This window comes from Arvicola amphibius, chromosome 8, assembly GCF_903992535.2.
Source record: "Arvicola amphibius chromosome 8, mArvAmp1.2, whole genome shotgun sequence".
Taxonomy (NCBI): Eukaryota; Metazoa; Chordata; class Mammalia; order Rodentia; family Cricetidae; genus Arvicola; species Arvicola amphibius.
In genome coordinates, this window is record NC_052054.1 from 103986553 (window position 1) to 103998497 (window position 11945).

The 11945-nt window shown below is 42.7% G+C and overlaps 2 protein-coding genes across 2 annotated transcripts; both read right to left on the bottom strand.

The window, feature by feature from the left end:
* Nucleotides 1-3819: 3819 nt before the first annotated feature.
* On the bottom strand, nucleotides 3820-4904 carry LOC119820720 (UDP-glucuronosyltransferase 1A8-like). The gene has a single exon (XM_038339269.1). The coding sequence runs from the start codon at nucleotides 4699-4701 to the stop codon at nucleotides 3820-3822; it is 882 nt and encodes a 293-aa protein (XP_038195197.1). The 5' UTR covers nucleotides 4702-4904.
* Nucleotides 4905-9029: 4125 nt separating this feature from the next.
* LOC119821939 (UDP-glucuronosyltransferase 1A9-like) lies at nucleotides 9030-10114 on the bottom strand. Its single transcript, XM_038341026.1, has one exon. It carries the CDS (start codon nucleotides 10032-10034, stop codon nucleotides 9030-9032), a length of 1005 nt encoding a protein of 334 aa, XP_038196954.1. The 5' UTR covers nucleotides 10035-10114.
* Nucleotides 10115-11945: the final 1831 nt, after the last annotated feature.

Below are 11945 nucleotides of genomic sequence, written 5' to 3' on the forward strand. Positions count from 1 at the left end.
ATAGGACTCCAGGAAACCAATAACACAGCCATTGTCCCTCTCAAAGTGGAAACTTTGGCTGTGTTAGATCAGTTTCTGTTACTTCTAGAGCCCTTCCTAAGACAGGATGACTTTCTTCCTGAGCCTGGCTTTCAGACAGACATCTGGATGGAAGACAGAGGATGAAGAGCTGACCCTCTGAAAGCTGTTGCCTCCAATGATGATGCTCAGACTACGTTACCTCAGGCACAATGGCCAGGGGCTCAGCTTTCCTGGGAACAAAGGGATCAGAATTTAGGACTTCCACCTTTCCCCAGAGCTCCAGGAGACGATGATGTTGGGCTTGGTCTTAGGGCTGAATAATGTGTCAGGATTGATCACAGCACATCCAGTGCGTTTATTAGAGCCTCTAATCACATATTGTTACTGAAAGCAGTCATCTTGCACACCATTTGAGTTGGGTCTAAAACAGTGATGCTCAGGGTCTGCTCACCAAATACAGTGTAGGCTCAGGGTTCTTTCCTACCCTGCAGGCACCAGACAGGGTGACCTTTGTGCATTGACTCTCCAAGCGAGGTCATGAAGATTTAACCAAATAGTGTAAGAGCTTCATGGTCCTAACTTTTTTATACGGTCGTGCATCATTTTTAAAAATATTTTTTGTTTGTGGTGTAAAGGTATAATTTCATGTCTTCCCCTGGGTAGAAACAGGCCTGACATTTCTACATGGTTTCTAGACCTGAACATACTACAATTAACAAGCATAACGTCATTCACTGCAAATGTGCCTCTCCCTCACTACGTCAACCATTCACACAGCACAGCACAGAAGGGGTGACTGTCCCAGGCCTATGGTGTCAATAAAAGAATAAGAAGCCAGAGGCACTCATGAAGGTTCCCTATTCTTCAAAGACCCTTTACAGAAAGCTCACTTTAGGAAGTAAAGTGGAAATTGCTTGTCTATTCTATCTGGGGTAGGACAGAAACAAAAAGGCAAAGACCATAGAGACCAGCCTGTGTGTCCCAGTGGTACCTCAGTGTGCCTGCCATATATGCCAACTCCAAAGGCCATCCCTGATGTTGAGCCATTTGCTTTCTCTATCAGGAGAGGAGATTCAAAGTTACCTCGAGTCCTTAGACTGTTGCTTGCAGTCCTACTTCTGAGTGCACCTCATTAAGTTCTCCCAAAGAGGAAAAGTGCTACATCAGCCTATTCTATAAAAATGTTGGGGTTAATAATGCTTGGCCTGAGAAGGCTAAAAATCTTCATTGATCCATGCGAGATGACCCAGAAACCTGGTCTTGGCAGGTAGGTGTGGAACTCGGATGAGCAGAGTTTTGTCCTTTATTAAGAGAGATAGAAGTTGAACTCTGGAAAAATATTAAAACGGTGGGATACGGGCTAGAATGATATACTCATAGTTGGAAGCACTGGCTGCTCTTTCAGAGGCCTGGGTTTAAATTCTTACCATCCATGTGGTAGCTCACACCTGTCTGTAACTCCCATTCCAGGGCTTCCCACACCCTCATATAGATATACATGCAAGCAAAACACCAATGAGGATAAACTAAAAATAATTAATTAAAAATATACTACCCCCTGAATGTCATACAAAGAGACTACCACCTCTATTGCTCCTGTAGGAGAAACCAAACAACAGCTATACTAATCTAAAAATAATCCGGCCAATAACTCAATCTAGGTATAGGTCCCCCCTCCTTCTCAGCTTCCAGAACTGGGGGAGTTAGTACTGCTTGGCTGGGGATGTCAAAAAGTGGTTCCTCTCAACTGGAAAGGTTATACTACAGTTATACCCTGACAGTTAAATTTACAAGTCTGCATATTTACAGAAGGAGCCAGGCTTGATATGTTTTTTGGTGGGATCAGATACACTCAGTTTAGGTACCTATAATCTGTCTTGCCTACAAAATACGCTAGGACAGTGGAGACACAAACCTTGTGGGAGTGACCAACCAATGCCTGATTTGAATTAAGGCCCACTCCATGAGATGAATACTGCCTGGCCAGTCTTCCTCATGAACTGAGATCACGAACACAGACAAGTTCAACAGAACTTCCATATATGGGCTGCCCATGCATACTTCAGCATTACCAGAGAATAAATTCATTTTTCCCTCATTTCCATGAGATGGAACCCATACTTCACACTGCTTAGATGCCCAGAAATCCACACAGTTAGGGCAAAACCAAGTATTCCTGTTCTTGGGAGGGGGGGGAAGCAACAATGAAATGTCTCATAATGATATTGTGCTGTACTCATGGGTCAGTAGCCTAGTCAGCCATCATCAGAGAAGATCCCTCATGTAACTTATGGGAGTGAAAACAGAGACCACAGCATGACATTACATAGAGAGACCTGGAACACACAGCTCTCAGTGAGATGTCTCCATCCAATGCCTCCACTCAGAGCTCAGGGAACCTCATGGAAGAGAGGCAGAAGGAGTCAGGGAGAAAGAAGGAATGGAGAACAACCAAAGAACAAGGCCTGCTAAATCAATCAGCAAAGCTCCTATGAACTGACGAGGCTGAAGCAGTCTGCACAGGGCCTGCATGGACCTGGCCCAGGCGCTCTGAGCAGACACCATAGCTTCCAGACTAGTCATTTGTACATTTACTTATTTTTATTTTCGTATTTATGTATTTATTTATTTATTTATTTTGGTTTCTCGAAACAGGGTTTCTATGTGTAACAGTCCTAGATGTCCTGGAACTAGTTCTGGTAGGCCTGACTGGCCTCGAACCCACAGAGATCCACCTGCCTCCCAAGTACTGGGATTAAAGGCATGCGCCACCACCACCTGGCTCCCATGTAGGACCTCTGTGGGGCTCCTAAAAATGCTAACAAGTGAGTCTCTGATTCTGTCCCTTCCCTGGGCACTCTTACTTTCCTTTTCTAATATTTATTTATTTATTATATATACAATATTCTGTCTGTGTGTATGCCTGCAGGCCAAAGAGGGCACCAGACCCCATTACAGATGGTTGAGAGCCAATATGTGGTTGATGGGAATTGAAATCAGGACCTTTGCGAGAGCAGGCAATGCTCCTAACCACTGAGCCAAATCTCCAGCCCCCACTCTTGCTTTTCTCTTAGCTTGAATTGTCTAATTTTATACGGTGGTGTTATTTTCTCATTACATTTTATTTTGTTTGAGAAAATGCACCTACACAGCATCCTCCATATTGTATCAATGATTCTTGAATGCGGAAAAGCTGCGTGAGCTCCTATAGAGTGCAGCCGACAGAAAATGACGGCTTCAATGCTTGATGAGTTTTTATAACAATTCCAAAAAGCAATAAAATGTACATTGAAGGTTTTTTGTTTCTTTAAACCAATTTTTTAAAGTTGTCATACAGAGTATTCAGTGGTATTCTGGCATTTTTCACACGTTTTCTCTTTTCTGTTTATTCCTCTCTCCCGCCACCCTGCCTTGCCCTCCGTATGTCCTCTTCCTACTCCTGGACATCCCCCTTTCTGTCTTCATGTGGTATGTCTATCATTACTTACTGGATTTGTTTCTCTTAAGGAAAATTTTCTTTGTCCCTTTCCTTTCTAATTTCATGACCTTGCCATACACACAGAGGAAGGCACACATACATAGATAAACCTAGATTGTAGCTTTGAATGTATATGCGATATCCTCACAGGTATACACAACCATATCAATAAAGCGCCAATAGATATTTGTTTCCTAAATTGGTGAATTGGCACAAAACAATTCTCTAACCCAGGAAGAAATTCCATATGCAGTGAGGTAAATGATAAATCACAGCTCGGTAAAGAATTTATCTTTTCTTTGCCAAACCAAAGGCTCTCTTCATGTGCTAAAGGAGAGATGGCATACCTTGGAAAGTGGCTTTCCCTGGTGGCAGTTGATCCCACCAATGAAGACTATGTTGGGCATCACAGGTGCAGGGAAATCCAGCACAAAGTCAGTGCGTAACAGCCAAATGGACACTTGGCTGAAGAGGTCTTCCATAGTCACTGGGGTCTGGAGAACTTCAGAGGCAATGTCTGTAGCAGTTTTGAAAAAATAGGGGCAAAATGCACGCTCCCCCATGTAGGTGATGTGGTTCCACACTCTCTCCATAAAAGTCATGGTGTCTGCGATTTTCGAGAGAATTCTGGGAACATAAGAGAGGGGTCTGGGGCTCTGAGTGCCCTCATCAATATAGTGGCAAAATATAACTTTTGCAATGATCACTGACGGAACCGACAAGTACTTGGCAACAGTCAAGCCACACACATCGAAAGGATCCAGAAACACAGCATCAAAAGAATTCTGCTTCAAGTACTCCACTAACTTCTTGTCGTTAAACAAACTCCTACAGTTTGAAAATATTAATTCATAGAAATTTTTGGCTGAGCCTGTCATTAAAGAAAGCATACTTTGTTCTGGAGTTTTCCATTGAGTATCAGAAAAATACTTGAACTTCTGGTTTAAATCCTCCATGGTGTGAGAAATTGAGTACGTCTTCACAGTAACATTCAGGGATTTTTTCAGTTGCCAACTCACCTCTGGCACGACTACCACCACCTCATGCCCTCTGTGGATGAGCTTCTCCACAACCGACTGCATGGTGAACCAGTGGCTCCCGTCCATGGGCACCACCAGCAGCCTGCCTGCCTGGGCAAAGCCAGAGGCCAGCAGCAGACACACACACAGAGGAAGGGAGGCTGGGAAACCTGCAGGAGCCATGGGAGAAGCTCAGCCTGAGGCAATCCAGCTGCTGAGAATCTGAGCTCTTCTGACAAAGGAGGAAGTGTGACTGACAGTACTTGCACCATTAAGAAACAACAATCCCTGACAATGATTTACTTGGAGAACACTATTCAGTGATCAAATATTACGAGGCACACTTGCTTTTATTCCAGATAAGTTTTTTATTGGGCAGAGTCAGGCAATGTGAGTTTATAAATAGTTTCGAAGAAATATCCTGACCCTAAGGAGTCCAATAGTTTTCACCAAAGGAAACAAGTTTCAACCAATCTTGCATTTCTAGAGTAGGTCTCAAAGCAAAAGCAGATTGTGATCCCAAAGGATTTGCTGCCTGCTGCTGGGTCAAAAGCCTAGAGCGAGGATCCTTGGGCTGGCCCTGCTCACACACAGTGTTTAGAAACAACCCTGCCAATTGAGCAATGCTGTTTTCCTGGCGCATGTACAGTAGAATTCTTGTTCCACCTCCCAACACTGTGTTCTCTGAATTGCTGACATAAGGGTGACAAGCATCTGCACAGACCACTCCAGGGACCAAAAGGAAGGTGTCCACCCTTCCTGTTACAATGTCCCCCTGGATACATCCATTGCTGTAGAAAGCCCACATTCTATAAGAAGCTGAGAACCTTCTAGTCAGTTACCCAGGAGCCTTCTCCACAGATCCACGCATTTGTCTCCTTTGTCACTGCTGCATCTGGGAGTTTGGTTCCCCCTTGTGTTTACAGACAGTGCTGCTGCCACCCACACCTCATGCCCATTTTCCTCATAGGAATTGGTTTCGAGTCCTCTCCCTGTACATCTGGGATTAAGACAGCTTGCCCAGAAGGAAGCTGTGGTGTTCACTGTTGACATGCATAAGGTAGCTCTACATGGCGCTGTTGTTGTGATCTGCTGGCCTGGTCTGTCACCTGGTACCCTGTCACTTTAAGGGACAAGCCCTCCTACCCCCAAACTTCCCTGTCTGCAGAGAGGAGTGGTTCCCACAGAACCAGGAGGGGTTGATGTTGGGCTTGGTCCTGTGGCAGAAAAATGAGTCAGGACATAATGACAGCATATTCAGTGCGGATTTTTTTAAACTTTTTTATTGATTTTATTGAGCTATGCATTTTTTCCATTCCCCTCCCTTACTCTCTCCCTTCCTTCGACCCTCTCCCATGGTCCCCATGCTCCCAATTTACTCAGGAGATCTTGTCTTTTTCTTCCCATGTAGATTAGATCCATGTATGTCTCCCATGTATGTCTCTCTTAGAGTCCTCGTTATTGTCTAGGTTCTCTGGGATTGTGATTTGTAGGCTGCTTTTCTTTGCTTTATGTTTAAAAAACACTTAATGAGTGAGTAAATGTGATAATTGTCTTTATGTGTTTGGATTACCTCACTGAAAATAATATTTTCTAGCTTCATCCATTTTCCTGCAACATTCAAGGTGTCATTATTTTTTTAAGCTGTATAGTACTCTATTTTGTAAGTGTACCACATTTTCCTAATCCATTCTTCAGTAGAGGGGCATTTAGGTGGTTTCCAGGTTCTGGCTATAACAAACAATGTTGCTAGTGGGAATGCAAGCTGGTACAGCCCTGTTGGTTGTCAGTGTGGTGATTTCTCAGGAAATTAGGAAACAGCCTTTCTAAAGACCCAATAATACCACTTTTGGGTATATATCCAAAGGATGCTCAATCGTGCCACATGTGTGTAGAATGAGCTGTGGGCAGGCCTGCTTTTCATCCTGCCTGGTTCCCAAATGGCTAGCTTAAAACCCGAAATAACAACACACAAACTGTATTCATTTAAACACTGCCTGGCCCGTTAGTTTCAGCCTCTTATTAGCTAATTCTCACAAAACTTGCTTTAACCCATATTTAGAAATGTGTGTAGCACTAAGAGGTGGTGTCTTACTGGGAAAGATTCAGCATGTCTGACCTGGTGGCTGGCTCCGTGGCATCTGTCTCAGAGAGGAGAGGCATGGCGGCTGCCTGAAGCATCTGCCTCACTTCCCTCTTTCCAGCACTCTGTTCTGTCTACTCCACCCACCTAAGGGCTGGCCTATCAAATGGGCCAAGGCAGTTTCTTTATTAACCAATGAAATCAACTCAAACAGAAGACCCTCCCACATCACATGTGCTCAACTATGTTCATAGCAGTATATACCACTCTTGAGCATATACCCAAAGGATACCTTATCCTACCACAGGGACATTTCCTCAATATACCAGGTTCGTTGTTGTTCTATTTACCAGAGTTTAAGAAAAAAAAACCAAGATGTCCATAAACAGAACAGCGATAAGAAAAATGTGATATATTTATATAATAAAGCATTACTCAACACTTTAAAAATATATATCATGATGTTTGTAGGCACATGTATAGAATCAGGAAAAATCATCCTGGGTGAGGTAACCCAGATCAGTTGAGAAATATGATATGTATTGATTTCAATTGGATATTTCCATTATAGAAATGATAACCAAGCTGCAATCTATAAACCCAGAGAGGTTAGGCATAGAGGAAGGGAGTAGGCAGGACACATTGAGAGAGGGAAATAATAAACATTTTATGAGTGAGGTAGAGCACGGAAGGGACACAGGAGTTTCAGGTGGGAAGGAGAGGGCAGAGGGATGTGAGTGGCCTTGAGAGGAGAGACAACTAGAATTGGAAAACATTTGAGTGGCAGAACGGAAACCTAGTGCAGGACACTGGGAACTTCCTGTAGTAAATATATGAAGGCAATCTTGAAGAGGTCTCCAAATAGTGAGGGACAGGGAACTGCTAATGTCAATATTTTGTCACCAAACTAAGCTTTCTGCTTGGGAATGCATTTCATGCAATTCAGCTGTTGGTCATTCCAAGGGGTCCCGTGGAAATTCCCAAACAACCCAGGCTGTCACCAAAAAAATAGGTTGCTTTCCACAAACTGGGAACAAGACCCCATTGCAGAAGAAAACATCCACAACTCCTTAACTCAATGAACCTGAAAGGTTGAGCTGGTGCCTACATCAAACTTCACCCACCTTTCTATTGTCTATGACATGAAAATGTGCTCTGCAGGCTACCAAAAGAGAAAAAGAAACACCAACCCAACCACAAAACCTTTCACTTATAATCCATCTTGCCTACAAAATATGATATGGCAATAGAGGCACAAACCTTATGGGAGTAACCATGACTCATAATGATATCCTGCTGTAGTCATGGATCCAGTGCCTTAGTCAGCCATCATGAGAGATGTATCAGATGGGAGCAAAAACAGAGACCACAGCAAAGCATTACATAGAGAGACCTGGAACACATAGCTCTCAGTGAGATGTCTCCATCCAATCCCTCCAGTCAGAGCTCAGGGAACCTCATGGAAGAGAGGCAGAAGGAGTCAGGGAGAAAGAAGGAATGGAGGACCCCCAAAGAACAAGGCTTGCTAAATCACTCAGAAAAGCTCGTATGAACTGACGAGGCTGAAGCAGTCTGCACAGGGCCTGCATGGACCTGCCCCAGGCCCTCTGAACAGACACCACAGCTTCCCGTTCAGTACTTTCATGGGACTCCTGAGTGTGGTCACAAGAGCGTTTCTGATTCTTGTGACTTTTCTTTGTGATCTTATTCTCTATTAACTTCTCTTGTTCACTTTTGATGTTTTGGGTTTTGTTTCATTTTATTATATTTTATTTTATTTGAAAAAGAATTCACCTACCTTGCATCCTACACATCATATCACTAATTTTTGAAATACAGAGAAACTGCATGTGGAATACTATAGAGTGCAGCTGACAATCTTGAGAGCTGATTTATAGAATAATGTATTTCTTAAACGTCTCCGAAAGCCTTAACATATAGCTTTCAGATTTATATTTGTCTTCTTAAATTTATTTTCTGCGTCAGTATACAAAGTGTTCGGTGTCATTATGCCAATATTCAGGCAAGCTGTATTTTACTTACTCCTGATAATTCCACTTTCCCGCTATCCTGCTTTGCCCTGCATATGTCCGGTTCCTACCGCTGAACATTCTCCTTTCTGTTTTCATGTGACATGTCTATCATTACTGCCATTGTTTCTTCTCAGACAAGTTTCTTTGCCCCTTTCCCTTTCCAGTTTCATGACCCCAAACACAAATAGAAGGCACACATATATATTCAAAATTAGACTGTATCTTGAAATGTATATGCAAATATGTCACAGGTATAAACATCTAATCAATAGGACACCTATAAAGAATTTCTTCCTAATTAGTGAATGGCACAAAACAAGTCTCTACTCAGAAGGAATTTCTTATGAATGCAGTAAAGCAAACATCAAATCGAAGCTCAGTAAAGACTTTCCTTTTCATTGCCCGAAAACAGGCCCTTCTTCATGTGCTAAAGAGAGACAACATAAAAAAAGTGGCTTTCCTTGTTGGCAGTTGAGCCCACCAATGAACACCATATTTGGCATCACAGGTTTGGGGAAATCTAACACAAAGTCGGTGCGTAACAACCAAATAGACGCCTGGGAGAAGAGGTCTTCCAGCGTCACTGGGCTCTGGAGAACTTCAGAGGCAATGTCTGTAGCAGTTTTAAACAGGTAGTGGCAAAATGCATGCTCTTCCACGTAAAAAACAAAGTTCGACACTCTCTCCTTGAAAGTCATGGTGTCTGAAAGTTTTGAGAAAAGTCTAGGAACATAGGACAGTGCACTGGGACACTGGGTGCCCACTTCAAGATAGTGGCAAAAGAAATATCTTGTAAACATCTCTGAAGGGACTGACAAATACTTGGCATCAGTTAAGCCACAGAGCTCAAAAGGATCCAGAAACACAGCATCGAAAGAACTCTGCTTCAAGTACTCCACTAACTTCTTGTCGTTAAACAAACTTCTACAGTGGGGAAACATTAATTTATAAAAAACTTTGGCCGAGCCTGTCATTATAGAAAGTATACTTTGTTCTGGAGTTTTCCATTGAGTGTGAGAAAAATACTTAAACTTATAGTCCAGATCCTCCAGAGTGTAAGAAGTTGAGTATGTCTTCACTGTAAAATTCACAGATTTTCCCAGTTGCCAGCTCACCTCAGGCATGACCACCACCACCTCATGCCCTCTGTGGATGAGCTTCTCCACAACCGACTGCATGGTGAACCAGTGACTCCCATCCATGGGCACCACCAGCAACCTGCCTGCCAATGTAAAGCCAGAGGCCAGTAGCAGACACACACACAGAGGAAGGGAGGCTGGGAAACCTGCAGGAGCCATGGGAGAAGCTCGGCCTGAAGCAATCCAGCTGCTGAGATGTTCTGCTCTTCTAATAATAGAGCTGGTTGAGTAGAGGCACAAGATCTCCTTCACTGGACACATATATTTCTATGTTTACAAGGGAAGTTAAATTTAGTGCTAATGATTTACTCAAAAGAGCAATCATTAATGAACTACATTGGCTAAAGTAACTAATTTTGTACTTTCCAATTAAAAAAAAAGTTCATGATTTTTGTCTTGGGAAGATCATGTCCTCTATTGCAAACCCAGTTTTGAAAAAATTATGAAACAATATGCTTGGAATTTTAAATTCAGAATAATTAAGAAGCTATCTATAAGGATCATCTAATTCTATCACATGCTAATTTGTTCTTCATAAGAAGGGAAACAGTGAGAGTCAGCAAGAAGAGGTAGGTAGGAAATCCCAGAGGTTAGAGAAAACCTGGTCCTTCCCTAAAGGGCACATTATGGTACATAGGACAGGTACGGATCAAATCAACTCTGTATTGCTGCATGATTCCATGGATCTGAGAGTGCAGGAGTCTTGACTGACAGGCACTGAGCCTTGGGACTCTGCCCTGCTGTAGGACTCCAGGAAACCAATAACACAGCCATTGTCCCTCTCAAAGTGGAAACTTTGGCTGTGTTAGATCAGTTTCTGTTATTTCTAGAGCCCTTCCTAAGACAGGATGACTTTCTTTCTGGTTTTTCAGACAGTCATCAGGACGGAAGACAGAAGAGGAAGAGCTGACCCTCTGAAAGCTGTTGCCTCCAATGATGATGCTGAGACCAAGTTACCCCAGGCACAATGGCCAGGGCTCTGTTTTCCTAGAAACAAAGGGATTAGACCTTAGGACTTCCACCTTTCCCCACAGCTCCAGGAGGGGCTGATGTTGGGCTTGGTCCTGGGGCTGAAAACAGAGTCAGGACATAATGACAGTGCATCCATTGTGCTTTTTTAAAACTGTTTTAAAATGATTATTTTGAGCTGTGCATTTTTCTCTGTTCCCTTCTCTTTTTCTCCCATTTCCTTCTTCCCTCTCCCATGATCTCCATGCTTATAATTTACTCTGGAGTTCTTGTTATTTTCTACTTCCCATGTAGATTAGATCCACGTCTGTCTCTCTTAGGGTCCTCATTGTTTTCTAGGTTCTCTGGGATTGTTATTTGTAGGCTGCTTTTCTTTGCTTTATGTCTAAATGCCCCTTATAAGTGAGTACATATGATATTTATTTTTCTGGGTCTGGGTTACCTCACTCAATATGGTATTTTATTGATCCATCCATTTGCCTGATGATCTCAAGATTTCGTTATTTTTTTCTGCTGTGTAGTACTCCGTTGTATAAATGTACCACATTTTTCTTATCCATTTTTCAGTCAAGGGGCATTTAGGTTGCCTCCAGGTTCTGGCTACGACAAACAATGTTGCTATGAACATAGTTGAGTACATGTCCTTGTGGTACTATTGAGCATCCTTTGGGTATATACCCAAAAGTAAGCTTTCTGGGTCTTGATGAAGGTTGTTTTCTAATTTTCTGAGAAATCGCTATACTGATATCCAAAGTGGCTATACCAGTTTGCACTCCCACCAGCAATGCAGAAGTGTTCCCTTTACCCCACAACCTCTCCAGGATAAGTTGTCATCATTGTTTTTGAACCTGGCCATTCTTACAGGTTTGAGATGGAATCTCAGTGTTGTTTTGATTTGCATTTTACTGATGGCTAAAGATGTTGAGCATTTCCTTAAGAGTCAGCTATTTTAGATTCCTCTGTTGAGAGTTCTCTGTTTAGGTCTGTACTCCATTTTTTTACTGGATTATTTATTCTTTTGATGACCAATTTCTTGAGTTCTTTGTATATTTTGGAGATCAGCCCTCTTCTGATGTGGGGTTGGTGAAGATCTTTTCCCTTTCTGTAGACTGACGTTTTGTCTTGTTGACCATGTTCTTTGCTTTACAGAAGCTTTTCAGTTTCAGGAGGTCCCATGATGTGGGAAGGTCTTCTGTTTTAATA